General features: G+C 33.6%; 1 protein-coding gene and 1 pseudogene across 1 annotated transcript; one reads left to right on the top strand and one right to left on the bottom strand.

The window, feature by feature from the left end:
- Positions 1-2,764: 2,764 nt before the first annotated feature.
- Positions 2,765-3,697, bottom strand: LOC113451896 (olfactory receptor 5V1-like). Its single transcript, XM_026723285.1, has one exon. It carries the CDS (start codon positions 3,695-3,697, stop codon positions 2,765-2,767), a length of 933 nt encoding a protein of 310 aa, XP_026579070.1.
- A 16,350-nt stretch (positions 3,698-20,047) lies between these two features.
- LOC113451891 (olfactory receptor 10A4-like) lies at positions 20,048-20,879 on the top strand (annotated as a pseudogene).
- Positions 20,880-21,963: the final 1,084 nt, after the last annotated feature.

Here is a 21,963-nt window from a genome sequence, read left to right as displayed (position 1 = left end):
AAGCCGAGGAAGAAGAAGCCATTTTTAATGAATTAAATGGTGTGACTAAGAAAGAAAGGAGAAAGAGAGGAGCGAAAAGGAAGGACTTAAGAAATAAAAAAATATTTATGAAAGAGAAAAAGAAGATGCAAAAACAACAGAATGCTAGAAAGCAAAAGGAAAGAGGAATGCAACAGAAAGGGGAAACCAAGAAGGCAGAGGTTTGGAGAGGAGGGGGTAAAAAGTTTAGGCGGGCTAAGAAGGAAAGGGAAAAGGGGGAAAAAAGTTACAAAGGTATAAAACAAGATGGAGAAAAGAAAATTTTTTTTAGGGATAATGGGTAATGTATGGGTTTTTTTTTTTCTTAAAAAAAAAGGGGGATTCTGCAAAGTACACATGAGTATTGTAATAGTATTTGTATTATAAGTAGATAATCAGAACTTTTTAAGATCTAATAAAAGACTAAAATATCAAGGTATAACTTTAAAATGTTTAATAATGAATGATAATAAGTTTTAATAAAATACTAAAGGGAATGTTTAAAATATTAGTTTAAATATAGAGTTTAATGGATTAATGTGTTGACTGTTATGGATTTATTATTGTAGTATTGGTTTCTGAAATAGAAGAATGTACTAAGCAGAATCTGATTGGGATTTAGGTGTTATTTTAAATTTTAATTTAGGGGAATGATAGAAAGGCATCATACTCTGATTAGTGATTCCAGGGGAAATTATTCTTTTTTATATTGGAAATGAGACAGATGTAAATGGAGAAATGGACAAAAAATATAAAATATTTTTCTTTAAAGCAAGATTAAATATATAAAACAGAATTAAGACGAGGCAAAAGTGGAGAGGAGTTATATAATAGATATAGAATGGTAAACAAGATAGGTAATGGTATATAAGAAGAGCATGAATTCAATTGAAGTCCATACAAAAAGAGGTAATCTGGGGCCAAGTTACTTTCTAAAAGAAAGTTTTATGTTTTTATGTTTATGTCTTATGTGTGTGTGTCCAATTAAGAATTAAATAATAAAATCTCAGAGGAAGACTAGATGAGAACAATTAAAAACAAGCCAGAGGAAAATATAAATGTGATGATTGAATAGCAGATAAATTAGAAAGGAAATATGATTGAATAATGATTAAAGAGAAACAATGTGGAATTTGGTAAAGGGAATTTAGGTGTTTATATGGAAATGGGATAAATTATAAGTATGTGATATAAAGCAATGTGTTACCTGCCTTGTAAAGATTTACAATGGAAAGAGGTTTTATGTTTTTAATGTTTAATGATGTTTTGTTTTGTTTGTTTGTTTGTAAAATCAATAAAACTTTTTTTTTTAAAAAAAGATAATCTTAACTCTATACAGAATGCCACTTGATTATCAGGACTAAAAATAAGGGGAAAATGCTGTCATGATACTTAGTTATGTTTAGGGTAAAATTCTCAGTTATAATTCTGAATATTATATTTATTTATACCCACCCAAGTATGATTCAAATATCTACATTTAAAATAATTTATCATAGATGAAGATTCAATAACTAATAATTGGCCAAGGGGAAGCTTAAAAAGCAGAATTCTCTATCTGCTGACACTGTTTCAGAATTTTTTTAAAAAATACTTATTGGCAGGCATGCTTTTCAGACTCTTGATCATTACTAGGCAATACCAAATACACAGAACACATTCCTTATAAGTTTTTACAGTTGAATATACATATGAATTATTCAGTTATAAATTTATAACTCAAATATATGGAAACATCACTAATCCTATTTAAACATGGTTGTATCTGATTTGCTTAGGACGTCAATTAGCAACAAAGCAAGTGCATTCTTGACAATTTAAATGCTTTATTTTCCTTTATTTTTCTTCTTCTTTATCTAGTTTTGCACTGATTTACAATAAAAACAAGATTATGAATCCATAACAACATATATATTGTTCTGAAAATCAGGGCCCATATTAAAAATATCTTAAGTAAAGCTGTGCTACAAAAGAAATGTAAACATCCCAAAAGAAAGGTTACGTTGAAATCCTTATTACGGTAATGTTATGTTCCAATTACAGTATTTTCCCTTAGTCCACTTTCCCCTACAATGATGTGGAAAAATAATTATGAAAAATGCTTAAAAATTAAATCAAGCAGACAAATAAAATCTGAATAAGTATATCAATGGCTTTTAAAGGTCAGAACTATAAAATGTGGAAATATGAGATTAACTGGATTTAATGGTGGGTATTCAGTCAAAGGTTTACAATGTTTCTGAATATTATTTTATCTCATGTTTTTGTACTATCTTATATGCAACCATTGTAATAATTGTAAATACAAATGTGTATGTTTGTTATTCTCTAAAATGAGTGATAAAACATTATTCTAATACACTTACTAATGATTCAAGTTGATCAAGCTTGGATTTAACCGATTGGTGATTGACAAACAGTTCCAGTTATTACTTAAACTATCAATGGGAAAAAAGGAGAAATCCATGTGGACTATCTGGAGTCCCTGATATTCAGGGAAGGTAATTATTGGCAAACTAAGAATGAACATTTGAATTTCAAAAAGTTACATCAAACAAAACTCTTACTTAGAACCCACATTTAAAACAACAGCAAATGTTAACACATAGAATGAATAGATAATACAGTATGGATATATATATATATATATAGGACATTTGCTGGTCACTTTATGACTCTATGGTGATAGACAAGATGAACTCTAAATTTTCCAGAAATAAATAAAATACTATATAAAATTCTGCTTTCATTTCAAGTACAGTATCTTCATAAATATCTTTTTCAGGTAATTTTTAATATCCTTGTTTCTTAATGTATATATCAAAGGATTTAGCATGGGAGTGACAATACTATAAAGGGCAGAAATGAGTCGGTCTTTCTCCAATGAATAAGTTGATATTGGTCGGACATAGGTGAAAATGGCACTTCCATAATACAATATGACAATAGTCAGGTGTGAGGTGCAGGTGGAAAAAGCTTTGATCCTCCCTTCATTGGACTGTATCTTCATGATAGTGGAGATGATATAAATGTAAGATAGTATAATGCAGACAAATGGAGTCCATCCTATAAAGATCCCCGCAACAAGCAAGATAATCTCATTTAAACTTGTGTCTCCACATGAAAGCATTAAGAGAGGTGGAATATCACAAAAGAAATAATTGATCTGATTACCTCCACAGAATGGCAGATGAAATGTAACATAAGTATGAAGAGCTGAATTGAGAAAACCACCTATCCAACAGATACCAGCTAACTCCACACAAACTACTCTCTTCATAATTAAAGTATACTTTAAAGGGTGGCATATGGCTGCAAAGCGATCATAGGCCATTGCAGCTAGAAGGATGCATTCAGTTCCCACAAGAGAGACAAAAAAATAGAGCTGAGTTACACATCCAGCATAAGTGATACTTTTCTTCTGTGACATGAGGTGCACAAGTATCTGAGGGACATTAGTGGTGGTATAACAGATATCCAGAAAAGAGAGATTTCCTAGGAAGAAATACATGGGAGTATAAAGCTGTGGGTCCAGACAAACAGCAGTGAGGATAGAGATGTTCCCTAACAGAATACAAATGTATGTAGCAATAATGATAAAAAAGAGTAGCAACTGCAACTCTTGAAGACCAGAGAAGCCCAAGATGAGGAATTCATTTGGAGCAGTTTCATTTGTCATTGTTTCACAATTTGCTCAATTCTGCTCTATAATAAAAGGAGAAAGACAATAGGGTTATGATGCCAAGTACTTTTTAATTTAAGTTTACTTTTTTCTAAGGCATCCTCATTGGATGACCAGAAACATTGCCAAAGCCAGGTAACTTTCACCACATAATTAGAAAATAAATCTGAAAAATGCTCCCTATCAAACACCTGAAAAATAACTTGTACCTTGTTTATTGAATATTAGTGAAAAGTATAATCTAACCTCATATATTTACTGACTGTGACCAGAAATTCCAGCTATATTCTGCATTATGATAAATATATATACATGTTTGCTTTCTTGTTTAGACAGAAGGGAGAGGAAACCATTTTACACATTTAGTTCACATATTACAGCAAATTGAATTTACCAAATATATCCTATATCAAATAATTCACTACATTTTTCCTTTTTGCATTTGTCCCCTGGTTGTGCTTTTTTTGTATGCTCACCAATTTCATATAAGAAAAACTATAAATGCAAGGTACAACATTTTTTCCTTAGCCAACTTATCCTAAAACCTGACACTAACTAGAGTTGAGAGGGAGTCATCTGCTTCTCTACCTTATACAAGTTTAGAATTTGGGTCTCCCCCATCTTAGTTTAATACCTTAATCTTTATGCCTCACTGGTTGTTATTAAATTTAAAAAGTGTAAAGTAAGCATTTTATTGTTTACTTCTAGATACTTTAACAAAAATCTATTAAGACACTCCTGGAGTACAGTTATACAAATATTCCATTTATTTTAGTTTATGGAAATAATATTGTAACCACTTCCAAAGCCATTATCAATAGCTTTCTATTTCTCCAAATTCTATTTGCACAGTACATTTAAAAATGTTTAAGATAGTAATGCATCTATTATTATGATTATTATTAATATTATGCACCATTATCAAATATAGTTAATAATTATCATTATTATTTTAAAAATACATAGAAACTTAAAAAGACATTTAGCATTATATATCTATATCTACCTATGTGCATAAATAATTTAATCTGAATCAATCAATCAAAAATAAATCTGTGATCCTTTGACTTTTGATTGAAATATATGATCCAAAATGATAAACATCCATTTACCATGAAATTAAAATATCAAAGGAAAATCAGAGTAACTCAACAGCAAACACAAATAAAACATACCTCAGCAGTGTGTAGCTAAAACATTGTGTATTTTCTTCATAGTTCAGAGATGTCTCAATTAGTGTCTTTTACAATGTTTTACAATGATGCCTTTTTTACCATTAGGCACATTAAGTAAAATAAGTACGATGATACACTTTTAACCAGGGAATTAGATGATGAGCCTATATAAAGTATAACAAGTATCCTAATTAATTATGCTGTGTCTTTTCCCATAAAACAACCTGAATTAAAAATCTCAAATCTATTTTCATGAACAAATTGCAAAAACAGAATTTATTTTAATTTACTATTTCCAGCAAGCATGGACTTAAAATCTAATACATTTATCTTAAAGTGCATTTCTATTTAAATTTGGCTAGCATTCAGTTAAAAAAGGGGGCAGCCAAACAAGCAAGCCTTTACCTGTTTACAAAGTCTACTGGTATGCCAGATAATGAAGGGATAGTAATACTTTAGAATCAAAATAATGATGTGATTAACATTCTGAAGGAAATGTGGACATAAAAATGAGATTATTTCACCTAAATTGATTCATGTTTACCTTTCTTATCCCAGTTTATATATTGATATAATTGATCAATTCTATATAATTTTTTTCCATTTATTTATTGTTGAAATTCAAAAGCACTAACCTGGGTTAAACCCAAGAGGCAAAATTAAAATAAATGATTGTAAAGATGTGTAATATTGCATAGTTAATTCCACCTCAAATCAAGATTATATAACCTTACCAAACATGATTTTTAAAAACATTTATGCATTTATTAAACTTATTAAATTCATTCCAACTTCATTTTAATAAGCTAAGGAGAATGAAAAGTTTAAAATAATGTGCTTTAAGGATAGATTCATGATTAATTTTGCTATCTATTTATTTCAGTCAATATTGGAAAAAGAATTAGAAAACACATCTTCATCAATCAGTCTGGTTTCTAGCTTCCTAGCTATCCTGTCTCTCGATCTTACTAAATTTTATTTCTTTTACCAAACAACAAAGTATCAATCATACTTATCCATATACATTCTGAGTGTTGTCTGTACTATTTTAGAAATCAGTTAGCTTGGTTATATAGAATTGTTAGTTTTTATTATGATTATATAAACAACAATTTATTTTATTTTATTTATTTTATTTTATTTATTTTGATTTGTCAATTGCTTACAAGATAATAGGTATAAGTATATACATAGTTATGAATACATGAAATGGGTACATGTAAGAAAAATAAAAGAAACAATAGGACAGGGACAGTAGGCACATTGGTGCACTTATGCACACCCCCTACAGACCTCTTAGGAAAGGGGTGAGGTCAATAGTAGAAAGTCTAAGGTTAAAGTTTTTGGGGTTTGGGGAAGAAACCACATACTCAGGTAGAGTATTCCAGACATTGACCACTCTGTTGCTGAAGTCGTATTTCCTGCAATCAAGTTTGGTGTGGTTAACCTTGAGTTTGTATATATTGTGTGCTCTTGTGTTGTTATGGTTGAAGCTGAAGTATTCATTGACAGGTAAGACATTGCAATGTATGATTTTATATACCATACTTAGATCAGACCGAAGACGGCATAATTCAAGGTTTTCTAGGTCTAGAATTTCAAGTCTGGTGGCATAAAGTATTCTACAACGAGTAGAGGAGTGGAGAACTCTACTTGTAAAATATTTCTGGAATTTCTCAACTGTGCTAATATCAAATACGTAATGTGGGTTCCACATTATTAGCTGATTAGCTGTATTCGAGTATTGGTCTAGCAAATGTTTTGTATGCTCTAGTTAGTAGTGTGATATTACCAGAGAAAAAGCTGTAGGATTAGGTTAACAACTCTTAATGCTTTTTTTGACTATGTAGTTACAATGGGCTCTAGCACTTAGATCATTAGAGATGAGTATTCCAAGGTCCTTTACAGACTTTGGATCATAAACAAGGTCTTGACTATTCAGCTTCTATTTTATTTTCTGATTTTTTCTGCCAATATGTAAGACAGAGCATTTATTTGTTGAGATTTGAAGTTGCCATTTGTTTGACCATTCTGATACATAGTCAAGGTCTTTTTGAAGGGTAGCAGTATTGTCTGTGGTATTGAACAGCTTTACATCATCAGCGAAGAGAACACAGTTTCTCTTAATATGATCACAGAGGTCATTTATGTAGACTATGAAGAGAGTTGGTCTTAGAACACTGTCTTGGGGGACACCACTATTGACAGGTACAGAATTTGATTGGACACTCCCAATGTTGACCATTTGTTGTCTGTTTGACAGGAATGCTTCTATCTAGTTATGCAGATGTCCAGAGATACCATAAGATCTTAGTTTTAGTAGTAGTTTGTCGTGTACCACTGAATCAAAGGCTTCACAGAAGTTTATGTAGATTGCGTCTATTGTTTTGCCCTGGTCGAGTTGTGTAGTCCATATGTTTTTTCAGTGTAAGAGTTGCAGATTACAGGATAGATTTTTCCTGAAACCAAATTGTTTATTGGAGAGTAGGTTGTTTGTCTCTAAGTGGAGGATAATGGATTGGTTAATAATTGATTCCATGACTCTACAGGTGACACAGCATAAGGAGACTGGTCTATAATTTTTAACTAGGCTGGCTCTCCCTTTTTGAAGATGGGGATGACCGTGGCTTGTGACCAAAGGTTAGTCAAGGAGCTGGTCCTGAAAGATTTTCCAAATATTACACTTAGAGGTTCTGCTAGGGCAGTGGATAGCTTTTTTAAGAAGTAGGCACATATTCTGTCCGGTCCAATAGAAGAAGAAGAAGAAGAAGAAGAAGAAGAAGAAGAAGAAGAAGAAGAAGAAGAAGAAGAAGAAGAAGAAGAAGAAGAAGAAGAAGAAGAAGAAGAAGAAGAAGAAGAAGAAGAAGAAGAAGAAGAAGAAGAAGAAGAAGAAGAAGAAGAAGAAGAAGAAGAAGAAGAAGAGGAAATGTTTTGTTTATTACATTCAGTGGACTGATAACCACTGAGAACACCACAGCCAGTTTTTGTTTTAATATCTTCCCTTGACCTGCCTTACTTTATCTTTATCATAATTAGTTATCTGTGAAATAAAGTGCTCCGTTCCCAAAATTATTTGGATTCACATTTTTTCCTTGTCCCATGAGGGTAAGGAATACACAATGGCAATGGAGTAGTGGTAGAAGAGATATGTGTTCCTGCCACAATGACATTGTGATGCCAACACCAGGGGTGGGATTCTACCTGTTTGGCCTGGTTCAGCCAAACCAGTAGCTCTGAAGATAATCTGGGAGTGAATCCGTTGGCTCCAACAATCTACTGATGAGCCCACCCACCTTCCCCTGCTTCTTATCAAACATCACAATGTGTGATTAATTGGCCAGTATCTATCTATTTATCTGGACAAGTTCCAGTTCCAGCATACCACATCATAATTCAGTGAGTGAGGATGCTTTCTATTGTGGACAGCAAAAGGAGGTCATCAGTCATTGTTCCACCTTGTTTTTTCACAAGACCCAGAGTAAGTGGAGTCTTTATGGGCCTTTATGGTCACCTGGGTTATGTTGATTTTGCAGGTGAGATCTTTGCTGAGATAGCCTCCAAAGAATTTAAAGGAGGAAACTCTCTCCACACAGTCCCCCTCAGTGTAAAGTGGGACAAGTTCCTCTCTCTTCTTCTTGTCTTGCTGATGTTCAGATGCAGGCTGATTTCTAAGCACCAGGAGGATAGTTTTTGAACCTCCTCCCAATACACAGCTTTGTCTCCACCTATAATAAGACTCAGTAGTATCATATGTGAATGTAATGATCACAGTGGATGGGTCAGACAATACACATTCACATTGTACTGTACACAATCATTTGTGTACAGTATATTATTTGAATCTTCCTATTTCACATGATATTTCTTGTAATCTCTAATCTGGACTTGGAAGATCTATTCCATATTTTATGCAGATGTTTCTCTACACAATGCCATGGGACAGCTCATCATGGCCAACTCACCATATTCAACTTACCATAGCCAGACCAAAGTGATGTCATGGTGACACCACTAGCAAAGGAATTGAGCTATTCATCCCTGTGTTAGCTTTCTGTATGTTCATGGGTTCCAGTGGCAGACAAAACCACCCTGGAGAGGTGATGAACCAAAGCCTTGTGGGGCTCCAGGGTAGAACACAACTTCCCTATAGAGCCAACTCTCTAAGCCATGACATGAAGGAGAGGCAGTGAAAATGGCCACAACACAGCTGGAGACAACTTCAGCTTAAGAAGAATACAGGGGCAGAATTAGTGACAGTGTGGAACTGGGTGAAAAGTATCCTTTTTAATTTAAAATATAACCATGAGAAGAATATTCAGAAAAGTGGACTTATAAATATATTAAGTGGCTGTGTTCTAGCTATTGGAGTAAAAAGTTATTATCTTAAAATACAGAAAATCGGACTTAAAGATTGGAATAAAGTGAAAACTGATTTAAGAGTGCCACCCACTGTCAAAAGGAAAAAGATACAGATCCCCAAAGTGTGGAAAAGACCTGGTGTTATGACAATTAAAAATGAGAATTTTATTATTGAAAGACCCCTGAAAGCTACACTATGAGACTGAACTGGTAGAGGGGTGTATGAAGATTTCACCCTTGGGCCATTTAAAAGATTAGATTGATTAATTTTGGGACATAAAAATCCTTGAATATTGAGCATTGGTTTTTTAGTTTGAAAAGTGGGTTTGGTTGGGCTAAAGGACAGTTGGACAGTTGGACAATTGGTTGGGAAGAAACAAAAGAAACAAGAACAAAGATTTTTATTTATTTATTTTTATTTGATTTGATTTGTCAATCGCTTACAAGATAACAGTATAAACATGAGTAAGAATACTGGAAATAGGTACAAATAAATGGAGACAATAGGACACAGACAGGAGACATGATGGTGCACTTATGCATGCCCCTTACAGACCTCTTAGGAATGGGGTGAGGTCAATAGTGGATAGTTTTGAGGTTAAAGGAATGGGGGTTTGAGGATGTAACAACAGAGTCAGGTAATGCATTCCAGGCATAGACCACTCTGTTGCTGAAGTCGTACTTTCTGCAATCAAGTTTGGAATAGTTAACATTGAGTTTGTATCTGTTGTATGCTCTTGTATTGTTGTGGTTGAAGCAGAAGTAGTCATTGACTGGTAGGACATTGTGGCAAATAATTTTGTGTACTATGCTTAAGTCCAACCATAGGTGGTGTAGTTCAAGATTGTCCAAGCCCAAAATTTCAAGCCTGGTGATATAGAGTATTTGCAAAGAAATTACGTTGGATTTTCAAGAAATAAAAGATACACTGGCAAGAGGATTTGAGAATATTTTGAATAAAATAAAAAACATGAACACAGAGCTCTAAATTGATATACAATGACAAGAAGAAAGCAAGAGGACCAGAAAGAGGAGGCAGCAACTGAAAAAAGAACTAAAGATAAAAAGGAAATAAAAATAAATATAATGATTGATGTAAACCAAGGGGAGAATACTATAAGGGAAATTAAACAGGAATTGGAATTGCAAAGAGAAATCTTTGGGAGAAAGATAGGGGTGTGAGTGGAAGTTGAAAATGAGACAATAAAACGTAATAGAGAAGGAAGAAATTTTTAAGAGGAAAGCTGGTAGATAGAAATGAAAATATAAGAGAGGAATATGGGAGACAAGCTAAGAAATTGAAAACTAAAGCTTTAATGCAAGTAAGAGATAATGGTTAAAAAAAGAAAAAGAAAAATATTGTGAAGTATTATACAAGGCAATGAAAGGCAAAATTAAATAAAAATATAATGGTATTATTAGAATTTTATAAATTGTTAAATGTAAGAATGATAATGTAATTACATTTGTATTAAAATGTAACTAGAATTTTTCTTTTTAAAATATAATAGTGGCATACTCAGAAATTATTAAGGGGATAATAGAAATTTATAATTTAATATAAATTTGTGAAATTCTATTAGAATTATATAATTAGGTAAACACTGCAAATATGACTATTAATATATACTTGGTAGTAAAAGGAGTGAGGCTATGAATATAAAGATTGGCATAAAAATAACATACTGTAATATTGAACAATTAAGATTTTTTGAAATGAAAGATGGAATTATTATAAATATTAAATTAAAAACTTTTTTTAAAAAAGAGTGTTAGTTAATTGGTTAGTTACTTAAGTGAATACTGAAGGGATAAGCAATTATATGAATATTTTAATGTCACTATCCTCTTAGGACATTATAAATCCCCGCAAAATATTTATTACTCACTGCAGAATGAGAGTACATATTGCATTTTTTTTTCCAGCAGAAAATATATAGTATTGAATCTATTTAGTAAAGATCATTTTGATTGGAGACAAAGTTTAGGATTTGCCCACTAAAGCTAGGCTAAAAATAAATTTTATACTGTGTACTTTAACTTCATTTTCTACAGCTGGTTATTCTGAAATAATAGAAGTTTGTCCAGTTCATAAATGGAAAAAGTAAGTGTTTTGAATGTTATTTTTATTGCTTACATATCAATTTATAATATATCCCTAAACTTATTTTATTTCTCTATTTAAAAAATATTTCAACTTTCCTTTATAATTTAAAGGTATGTGAATAATGAATATAGAAAGTTATTTCTATGATTAAATCCACTGAAAATATTTATAGCCTACACAGCATAACCATGAAATTGAATGAGGTTTAACTGGATAAAAATTGTGGAATCCTTAAAAATCAGAAATCAATTGCCTTATAAAATTTAAGCTGAAAAGCAAACTGGGATTCACTCTGTCTCCTTGTACCATGTAACAGTATATTCAGTATTCAATAATGAATGCAAGGTCAGTGAAATGAAGAGGTTTAATGTGAGAGTGAAGTGAAATTAATTTTTGAACCTTTAACAGGACCGAGAAACAGAAACAACAGATTAACAGCAGAACACTTATATGTGTTCATTGTAATGTATCACACAACACTCATGGTTGATCTTGAAAAACATAGTAACCCATAGCATCTCAACATGACTTAACATGCACCTTTCACCAAGTTTAAAAGTGAACATTCAGTTTTGTTGCACTTCTCAAAATCCCTAAGTTAGAATAAATAAAATAAATAGAATATTCAGAATATTATTTGTGAGCAGGTTAAAAGCTTGTATATTGGGTTTACATTCCACATGGCAGATACTTTTAAATAACTAAGTTGAAAATGAAGCACTGAGAAGAGCACCACAACTATTCCAAACTGATATTACCCTGAAGATTTTTGGTCAATTTCTACATGGAACTTAGTACAAAGGTAAGAAGTTCTTCCCAGTACAGTATAAATTCTAACAGACTAGCGTTTCAGAATCCTGGATATATTCCTAAATTAATCTTGTGGAGATTTAGACTACATAACATAGAAAATCAAGCTTTCATTAGAATTGTCACCAAAGATTCTTCTAAAAAGTTAAAGATCAGAAGCATGTACAAGGAACTTAAAAGGAATCCAAGATCAGTCAAATTATTTGAAGAGCAATTGTGTGGTTTACTTTATTAGTAGTATAAACAACTATTCATTTCTACTTCAAGCGTATTGGAAATTCTACAGAATAATTCTGGAAATAACTTTTGGCATCCTTTATGTTTAATACATTTTCTCATCTTTTTTTAAAATTCCTTTACAGAGAAAAGAACTGTCCAACACAACCAGAGTAAAGGAATTCCTATTACTGAGTTTCTCTGACATTGATGAACTGCAGATGTTGGCTTTTGGACTCCTTCTACTGATCTATCTGATAGCCTTGATAGAGAACCTTGTCCTTATCACGATTGTTGTACTGGACAACCAACTTCATAAGCCTATGTATATTTTTCTAGCTAACTTATCCATCCTTGATATTTGCTTCATCTCTGTCACAGTCCCTAAAGCCATGAATATCTCTTTAACACAGATCAAATCTATTACCTTCTCTGGATGTATGGTTCAAATCTTTTTGGGACTTACATTTGCGGTAGTAGAATTCACCCTTCTTGCTGTCATGGCATATGATCGCTATATTGCCATATGCTATCCACTCCATTATCAATTGCTAATGAGCAAAATAAAGTGCTTCTGTATGATAGTTGTCTGTTGGGCAAGCAGCATTATTTATTCAACATTGCACACCCTAAACTTCCTTTTCTTACCCTTTTGTGGGCCAAATAATATAGGTCAGATATTCTGTGAAATCACTCATACTCTGAAGCTTGTTTGTGCTAACACGTATGGCAATGAAATGGCAGTTTTTATGTGTGGCATTATTTTTGGCATAGTTTTCTCATCTTCAGTTATTGCATCTTATGTTTGTATCTTTTTGACCATCAAAAAAATCCCTTCTGACCAAGGGAGACAAAAAGCCTTCTCCACATGCTTTCCCCACCTTGCTGTTTTTTCCTTGTTTATGAGTACTGGGATGTTAACATACTTGAAGAAAAACTCAGAATCATCCATCACAGAAACCCTAGCATCTTTGTTGTATTCTATTGTGTCACCAATTGCCAATCCTGTCATTTACAGTTTGAGAAACAAGGAGATCAAAACAGCACTTGAGAAACTGATGAACAAAATTTTCTATTGCAGGAAACTATTTTCAATAAAGTCAAGAGAAATGACATGGGAAACATAACCTCAAAAATTTCAATTTTTTTCAAGAAAAGTAAAATTAGTCTTTTGTGTATATTTTGTGTGTGTGCCTATTTGTGTGTATGTGTGTGTTTTAAATAAAATTCTTAATTAATATGCTTTTTTATTTAGAACCTGAAGGAAAGGAAAGAATGTTTGAATGATAGAATGGATCAAGTGCATGTAATATTTGGCTAAAGGGTCTGAAAGGTAGCAGTATTATCAGGGGTGTTGAATAGCTTTACATCATCAGCAAACAGAACACAGTTGCTTTTAATATGATCACAGAGGTCATTTATGTAAAGTATAAAGAGAGTTGGTCCTAGAATGCTACCTTGGGGGACACCACTGTTGACAGGAACAGGATTTTTTTGGCAAGATCAAAAGGGGAGGTTTAAGCCTTTATATGAACAGAAGTTGGTGTATCAATACAAAGATTGTAGATAGACACTGCTCCATGGATCTGGAGTACATGACACTTAAATGTAGACCCATATATCTTCCACGGGAATTCAGCATGGTTTTGATTATTGCAGTCTATATCCCACCTGATGCCAATACTACCATAGCTTTGGGATTCTTGTATAATATTGCTAGTAATCAGCAGAATAAGTATTCTGATGCTGTGCATATCATAGCGGGGGACTTTAATCAAGCTGATTTAAAAGAAGTGCCCCCATCAGCATGTTAAGTGTGCTACTAGAGGAGCAAACATATTGGACAAAGTATATACTGACATCAAATATAGCTATAAGGTTATACAATTACCATATTTGGGACAATCAGACCAGATGTCACTGCTTTTAGCACCAGCTTACATCCCTCTTGGGAGATGGGCTCTGCCTATAATAAAGACAGTGAAATCTTGGCCAGAAGAAACTTCCCAACAACTTCAGGATTGTTTTGAGAACACAAATTGGGACATCTTTTACCACCCTGACTTAGAGGAGCATACTGCAACTGTTCTGTGCTATATCAAACACTGCACAGATATTATCACTGTGGATGAATGTATTAGGATCTATCCCAATCAGAAACTCTGGATGACCAAGGAAGTCCAGCACCTCTTGCATAACAGGACCAAGGCCTTTAGGTCCATTGATGGGGCAAGATACAGTGTTGCCAGAGCTAATCTGAAGAAAGGTATTCGGAAGACCAAGACTGATTATAAGAGGAAGATTGAGGATAATTTTTATAGTGATAACATGAGGCAGGTGTGGCGAGGGATTCAACAAATTACAAACCATCAACTGATCAATATCATCCCTGCTGAGGGGGATGCTTCATTGGCAGAGGAACTGAATCATTTCTTTGCTCACTTTGAAGTGGAGACATCAGAGAGAGATAAAACACAACTACCAGCCAATTGTAGCCCCCACCTCATTCTGGAGGAACAGTAGGTGGGGAGCATTCTGAGGCCTGTGGACCCTAGAAAGGCTGCCAGTCCTGATGGTATCTCTGGCCGAGTGCTTAAAGACTGTGCTGATCAATTGGCTGGAGTCTTAACCAGGATCTTCAATAGGTCTTTATCCCAGTCCACTATTTCATCTTTTTTGAAGGCATCCACCATTGTTCCGCTGCCAAAGAAGTTCCCTATCAAGAACCTCAATGATTACAGACCAGTGGCACTCACTCCTATCATCATGAAGTGCTTTTAGAAATTGGTCTGCCAGCACATCATTTCTAGTCTTCCGCATACATTTGATAAACAACAGTTTGCATACAGAAAAAAATAGATCTACAGATGATGCTATAGCCATCACTCTTCACACTGCTCTGACTCATCTAGAACAGTGGGAAGGCTATGTGAGGATGCTTTCTGTGGATTTTAGTTCTGCATTTAACACAATTCTTCCACATAGACTAGTCTCTAAACTTCTGGACCTTGGACTTTCTAATTCAATCTGTCTTTGGATTATGGTTTTCCTGTCTGGCCGCTCACAGAGGGTCAGATTAGGTAATCATACCTCTTCAGCCCTTATTTTTAACACTGGTATACCACAGGGTTGCATGGTGAGTCCCTTCCTCTATACTCTTTTTGTGCATGACTGCATTCCCACTCACAAATTTATTGCTAAATTTGCAGATGATACAACAGTAGTGGGACTTATCTTCGGGGGGATGAGTCTGCCTACTGAGATGAGGTGGACTGGTTGCTTTCATGGTGTGGAGACTACAACTTGGTCCTCAACACCATTAAGACCAAGGAGTTTATAGTGGATTATAGAAGGAACAGTTCAGACATCCAGCCCTTGCATATCAATTGAGACCGAGTGGAGCAAGTGGCCAGTTTTAAGTTTCTGGGTGTTACCCTAAAAGAAGATCTGACCTGGGGTGCCCACATTGCAGCCCTGGTCAAAAGGGCCTAGCAGAGATTATACTACCTGAGGCTTCTCAGAAAACAACAACTGAATGAGAAACTGCTGGTGACCTTCTACCGCTGCACCATAGAGTGCATTTTAACATACTGCACCTCTGTATGGTTTGCCAATTGAACAGTGGCAGATAGGAAAGCACTCCAGAGGGTTGATGTCATTGCCTAGAAGATCATTGGTTGCCCTTTCCCCTCTTTGGAACAGCTGTATAGCTCCTGCTGCCTTAAGAAAGTTCAAAACATTCTCAAAGATCCATCTCATCCTGGGAACCTCTTTTTTTAACTATTACCATCTGGCAGATGATACAAAATAATAAAAACAAGGACAAATGGGCTGAAAAACAGTTCTATCCCAGGGCAGTAGCTCTTTTGAATTCTGCTGTATAGTGCAGTGTTGGTGTGGTGTCAGGGGTTTCTGGTTCAATGTATAAAGGGTGAAGGATGTGTGTTTGTTTTTATTTTCATGGTCATGGTCATGATGTGCACTGAAGATGGTGTTTGATTTCATTGTACGAGGTGCAATGACAATAAAGTAAACTAAACTAAACTAAATTTGATAGGGTGTTCCCTATTTTGACCATTTGTTGCCTGTTAGACAGGAATGCATCTATCCAGTTATGTAGGTGTCTGGAGATGCCATAAGATTTTAATTTTAGGAGTAGTTTGTCATATACCACTGAATCAAAGGTTTTACAGAAGTCTATGTAAATAGATCCAGTGATCCAGTGCAATCCAACATTTTATTTTTGTGCTGCATTCTCCACTTTGAGCTACTATACCTGCAATCCTAGGAAAATATATTTTTTCCACACATTTTATCTCTTCACTACCAATTTCTATGTTGATGTTTCCCTTCCTTGCAGTGGTCATGTGTCCTTTTAATGTTCAGAAAGGGACCAAAATTCTCACTTTCTTATTTAATTTTCTTAATCAAATGTTTTCTATCTTCTTTGGTTTCTGAGAGAAGAGTTGTATCATCAGCATATTGAAAATGGGAACTGAAATAATTTGAAACAGTCAAAATGTTCTTTTACCTTCGTTATGTCTAACTCAATTGATTACATTCACCATAATTTTCTTCCAACAGGATGATTAAAACCCAGAGGTATCCACCCTCCCGGGAAAAAAGAACAATTTTTCTCCAAGAGTAGGCTGTTAAGCAAAGCACATGTGTCCTTTGTTTTATTTATTTATTTATTCCCATTTGAACCTTCTCTCTAGAGTCAACATTGCAAGTTTACCAATAATGCTGCAACCATGACATAGGTGTAAGAGGAGATGACAGGCAAATATAGGAGATATGTATTGTGGAGCTTTGTAACCACCAGCTAACAGAATACATCAACAAAAGAAGGTCTTTTTTCTTTAGAAGGAGTGGAAGAAGAAAAGAACTATAAAAGCACAGCAAGACTCTACTTGCCGGCCATTGGTAGAAAAAGGGGAAGAAACATCTGAAACAAGATTTGAAGCAGAACAGTCTTAAAAAGATGGAAACATTGAGGCATATTAGTAATAATATAGAACATACATTATAGATAGTCCTAATATGGTAGAATAACAATTAATAAAATGTCATAAATTTCTATTTATTATACATTGTATAAAATTATTTATTATATATTATAATACACTATATTATTATATACTATTATAAAATTATAGAGTCTAATATAAACTGTGTCATAGCATATTGTAGTATTAATTGCCATAGTAATAGCATATAGAGGTATCATTAGAAAAGAACATATGAAGCATTCACACATCTCTTTTATATGTTTATTTTTTACAAAATAGAAACATTCTTCAATCCTTATAGGGAAATTGTTCCAGGGCAGTGTTTTTGTGTCTCCCTTAATCTTGGGTCAATCTAGTTGGATACAATTTTTTAAAAAAATTATCCATGATGGGAGAAAACAGTAAGAAATAACAAGTTAAAGATAGATCTCCAAAGATAATCTTTAGAGTTTCAGATACTCTTCAGATACAGAGTTTTATTGTCCTTATCAGGTTTACTGTACAGTAAACCCGATAAGGACAATAAAACTATGTATCTCTAAGAGTATGGTTCTTTTGTACTGGAGTTTTCAGAACAAGGTGTTCAATTTTTTAAAGAAATGTAACTATCATTGGTAGTTTAAATGTTTGTATTTCTGGACTATTGATAATTGGGCCATTCAGTTAATCAGAGAAAGTGAAGACGGGAGAGATAGAGAGAGATTGTCAATTATTTGGTTAATGAATTGACCATTTATTTTTTAGCTTATGTTATCTAGCTGAACCTAGAGCAAATCAATCAATATATGTTTGGTCTTTTACAAATTAAAACTAATGCAATGAGCAATACCTTATTATTTGTTATAGTGGGAAGAGATTTTCAAATCCTCCAACATTTTTTTTGAATCGGTCCTTCTACTTTAATATCACTGCAATTCTCTTCTTCTTCTTCTTTTTCTTTTTCTTCTTCTTCCTCCTCCTCCTCCTCCTCCTCCTCCTCCTCCTCCTCCTCCTCTTCCTCTTCCTCTTCCGCATCATATCAGCATATTTAAATAATGAAAAAGTAGGGATAACTTTCATAGAAACTCACATTTAAAGATTATACTGTCTTATAAAGAAAGTAATTGGTGACATATTATGTAATTATTCTAGGAAGCAATAAGCGGAGAAGATAAATCCTCACAGTAACTAAATGACCTAAGATAAAAAATATTAATCAGCACAACATTTCACACTTAGCCATCAGCGCTTACATGTAAGTATGAAAATTTAGTTTCCTTTTCTGTATCTGTAAATTGAGCTTTACTATGCCTTTTATTTTTTACAAAAAAGTTAACATCAAACAATAAAATAGAATAGTGGGAAATCCCCTTCAAATGATTGCTTACAGAATTAAACATAGCAGCCATGCTGTGAAGTGAAAACTTACTGATAGCACAATTTTCTTTTTACATACACTGATATATTTACTACCTACTGATTCAGTTTTTCACTTGCCTACCTATTTTAGGTTAAATATATTGTGTAAGATGGTTTGATGACTCATTAATTGGTGAACTAGCCATAAGTTAAAAGAATTTCTCTCAAATATATTTGTAAAACATGCAACAAATGTATTGCAATTCATATGTGTAGTCCGCATACTTTATCCGGGAATAAAAGTCTCTTGCTCTTTTTAAAATCTTTGGTCACTTTAAATGAGGAGTGTCTGTTGTACTAGGAAGTGGGAACTCTACAATGGCAAATAACAAGTTTCAAAAAAGAAAAAAGAAGAAAATCCAATGAGAATCCAATGAGAAACTTAAGCAACTCAATAGCATGACCTAAACATTCTAATTGACAGACTTGAAACGCATTCCAGAGTGGAACCCAAAACAATTTATTCTTGTGTAAATAAGCAGGTGCAAAACTGTGCCCACCATCAGGTGTTATTTAAGTTCAATATCCAGTATCTTTAACTTCAATGATATATGTAATATAAATTCATCTCAGGAATCATTAATTTCTCATCCATGATGAGAATATGCATATTTACCTATAAATACACAATATAACAATACTGCAACTTTAACAGTTCCCTTTTCTTTAATTTTATTTTAATAATTTAACAATCTTTGAAAGATAAGCAAAAAAACAATCTCTGAGGGAAAAAGTATTTCAAAAAATGAAAATAGATAAAGTGTAATGGAAAGCTATGGAAAGCAATGGAAAGATTGCACTATATGCATTTTTGCCACATTCTGGCTGATAATTGCTACTCTTTCTAGCAAATATTTTACTCTTTCTCTGGTAAAAAGGAAAAAACTTTCCCCAACTATTAGAAAAGGATGGTAAAAAAAGATGATTATTCCTCGTAAGCCCACTCCCAAATGTACATGTTTATAATTAATTAATGATAATTTTTAATTTTCTTATAGAAAGAAATCAGTTCAGGAGATAGACAACAAAGTTTGTTTAGAGAATTGCCTATATATTATCTGCTTATAAAGGGGACTACCTCATGGGACAAAGAAAAAGCTTGTAGAAGAATTTATCAATTTTTTTCAGAGAATCACACTTCAAATAATGTTAAATGCATGGAAAAGATCAATTATAGTAAGTAATCAAACAAGTGTTACAGAATTTATTCTCATGGGATTTTTTTAGTTACCCTGAGCTCCTTTTTGTCATTTTCTTTCTTGTTTAAACAATATCTCTGACTGGAAAATGTCCTCATCATACTTGTCACAACAGTAGACCCTGCACTTAAGAGTCCCATGTACTTCTTCCCCTGAAATCTTTCTACCTTAGATATTTGTTTCAATTCAGTAATAGTACCAAAAATGCTAGCTGATCTTATTTTGCAGAAGACCATTTCCTATATAGGTTGCTTCACACAGTTGTACTTCTTTTATTTTCCTTTGGTACAGTTGAGTGCTGCCTTCTTGCTGCAATGGCATATCGCTGTGTTGCCATATGTAATCCATTATGGTATCCAGAAATTATGAACAGAAAAATATGTTTTCAATTAGCTATGGCCTCATGGATTTTAGGCTTCCCTAACTCTACTGTCTCTGCGATAACTGTTTTTAGTGCTCCATACTGTGGGCCTAATACAGTTAATCATTTCTTTTGTGATAGTTCCCCACTGTTGGAATTGGCTTGTGCTGATACATACATCGTTCAAATTGAAACTTTCACAGCTACTGTGATATTCATAGTGTTTCTTTTCCTCATTATATTATTCACATATGCCTGCATTATTATTACCATCTTGAGAATTCCCTCAGCAGAGGGGAGGTAGAAATCCTTTTCAACATGTTCATCTCATCTTCTGTTGGTAACCTTATTTTATGGCACAGCTATATCTACCTACTTCAACCCTAAGTCAAAGTACTCTCCAGACACAAAACAGTTTATTTCCCTCTCCTATACAGTCATCACACCCATGTTAAACCCTATTATCTAATAGTTTAAGAAACAAGGAGATCAACGTTGCAATGAAGAGGACATTACATCAGAAAATGTCTAGAACAAAATAAAATTTGTTGATCCATTGAAATGTAAGGATATATGAAAGGTTTATTGAGCCTATTTTTTTCTTTATTTTGTCATTGTTTGAGAAAATGAAGAGTAACATGTACATTTAATCATTTTTAGAGTATGTTCCTGTTTTGGACTTCCCCAAAGATGGTCTGCTGACCATGACTGTCTGTGGTTTTGGTCCGTGCTTCTTCAGTGGAGAACCCCGAGTGGCTAGATCTGGGGCAGAAGCAGACCAACAGCCAGGTAGAGGGGAGTTGCAAATCCCCTCCCTGGCTTGGCAAATGTTCCCTCCCAAAGACATCTGAAGCAGTGGTCTAAAATGGCCACTTAGAAGGGGAAGAGTAAGCTGGAATAAGACTGTGCAGGAGAGAGAAAAAAGTGGACAGCAGGAGAAATGGGACGTTATAATTAAATGAAAGGTATCCCAGGATTAATCTTTAAGAATTTTTAAGAAAAGATTTAAAGCAGTGAAGAGGAAGGAGAGGAAAAAGGTGTGAATTGTTTCTGACAGTTGTGGGACTTGGAACTGAGAAAGGTAGAAGCTGGAAGAAGAAACCATTTAATTAATTTGGATAACTATATTTTGATTTTACATAGGCACTAATAAAGCTAAATTTGAGACTGTTAAAAGAAAAACTTAATACTAATTGGATTTGATGTTTTTCTTGGAAGATTGTGGTTTAAAAAGCCCTGAATAGCTGAATTTAAAAAACGGGGTGAAGATTTCTTATAATAAAGAGTGCCATCTAATAGTTAAATCTAATTTGGTTTTTTTCTAAAAGACTCTGTTTCTTAAAAACTGTAAAGAATACAATAAAACAAGAACTTTGAAAAATTGAATCATTGAAACAAAGAAAGAAGCATGAAGATTCTGCCCTGGGATTAATTGTTAATTTTGACATGGATTTGGTATTGGATTAGTTGTGAACCAAAATTTTAAGAGGAATAAAACAAAAGCTGACTGTTGAAAACTAATCTCATAGAAACTATTTGGATTAAATTATTAGACAGAAATGTGTAAAATGGTGATATCTCTTCTGGCATTAAAAATGGAACTTAGAAACATGAAAGAAACATTAC

The sequence above is a fragment of the Pseudonaja textilis genome, chromosome Z, assembly GCF_049901715.1.
Source record: "Pseudonaja textilis isolate UNSWEBS1 chromosome Z, rPseTex1.2, whole genome shotgun sequence".
Taxonomy (NCBI): domain Eukaryota; kingdom Metazoa; phylum Chordata; class Lepidosauria; order Squamata; family Elapidae; genus Pseudonaja; species Pseudonaja textilis.
Note: the sequence above shows the minus strand (reverse complement) of the source record. Positions and strands in the feature narration are given on the sequence as shown.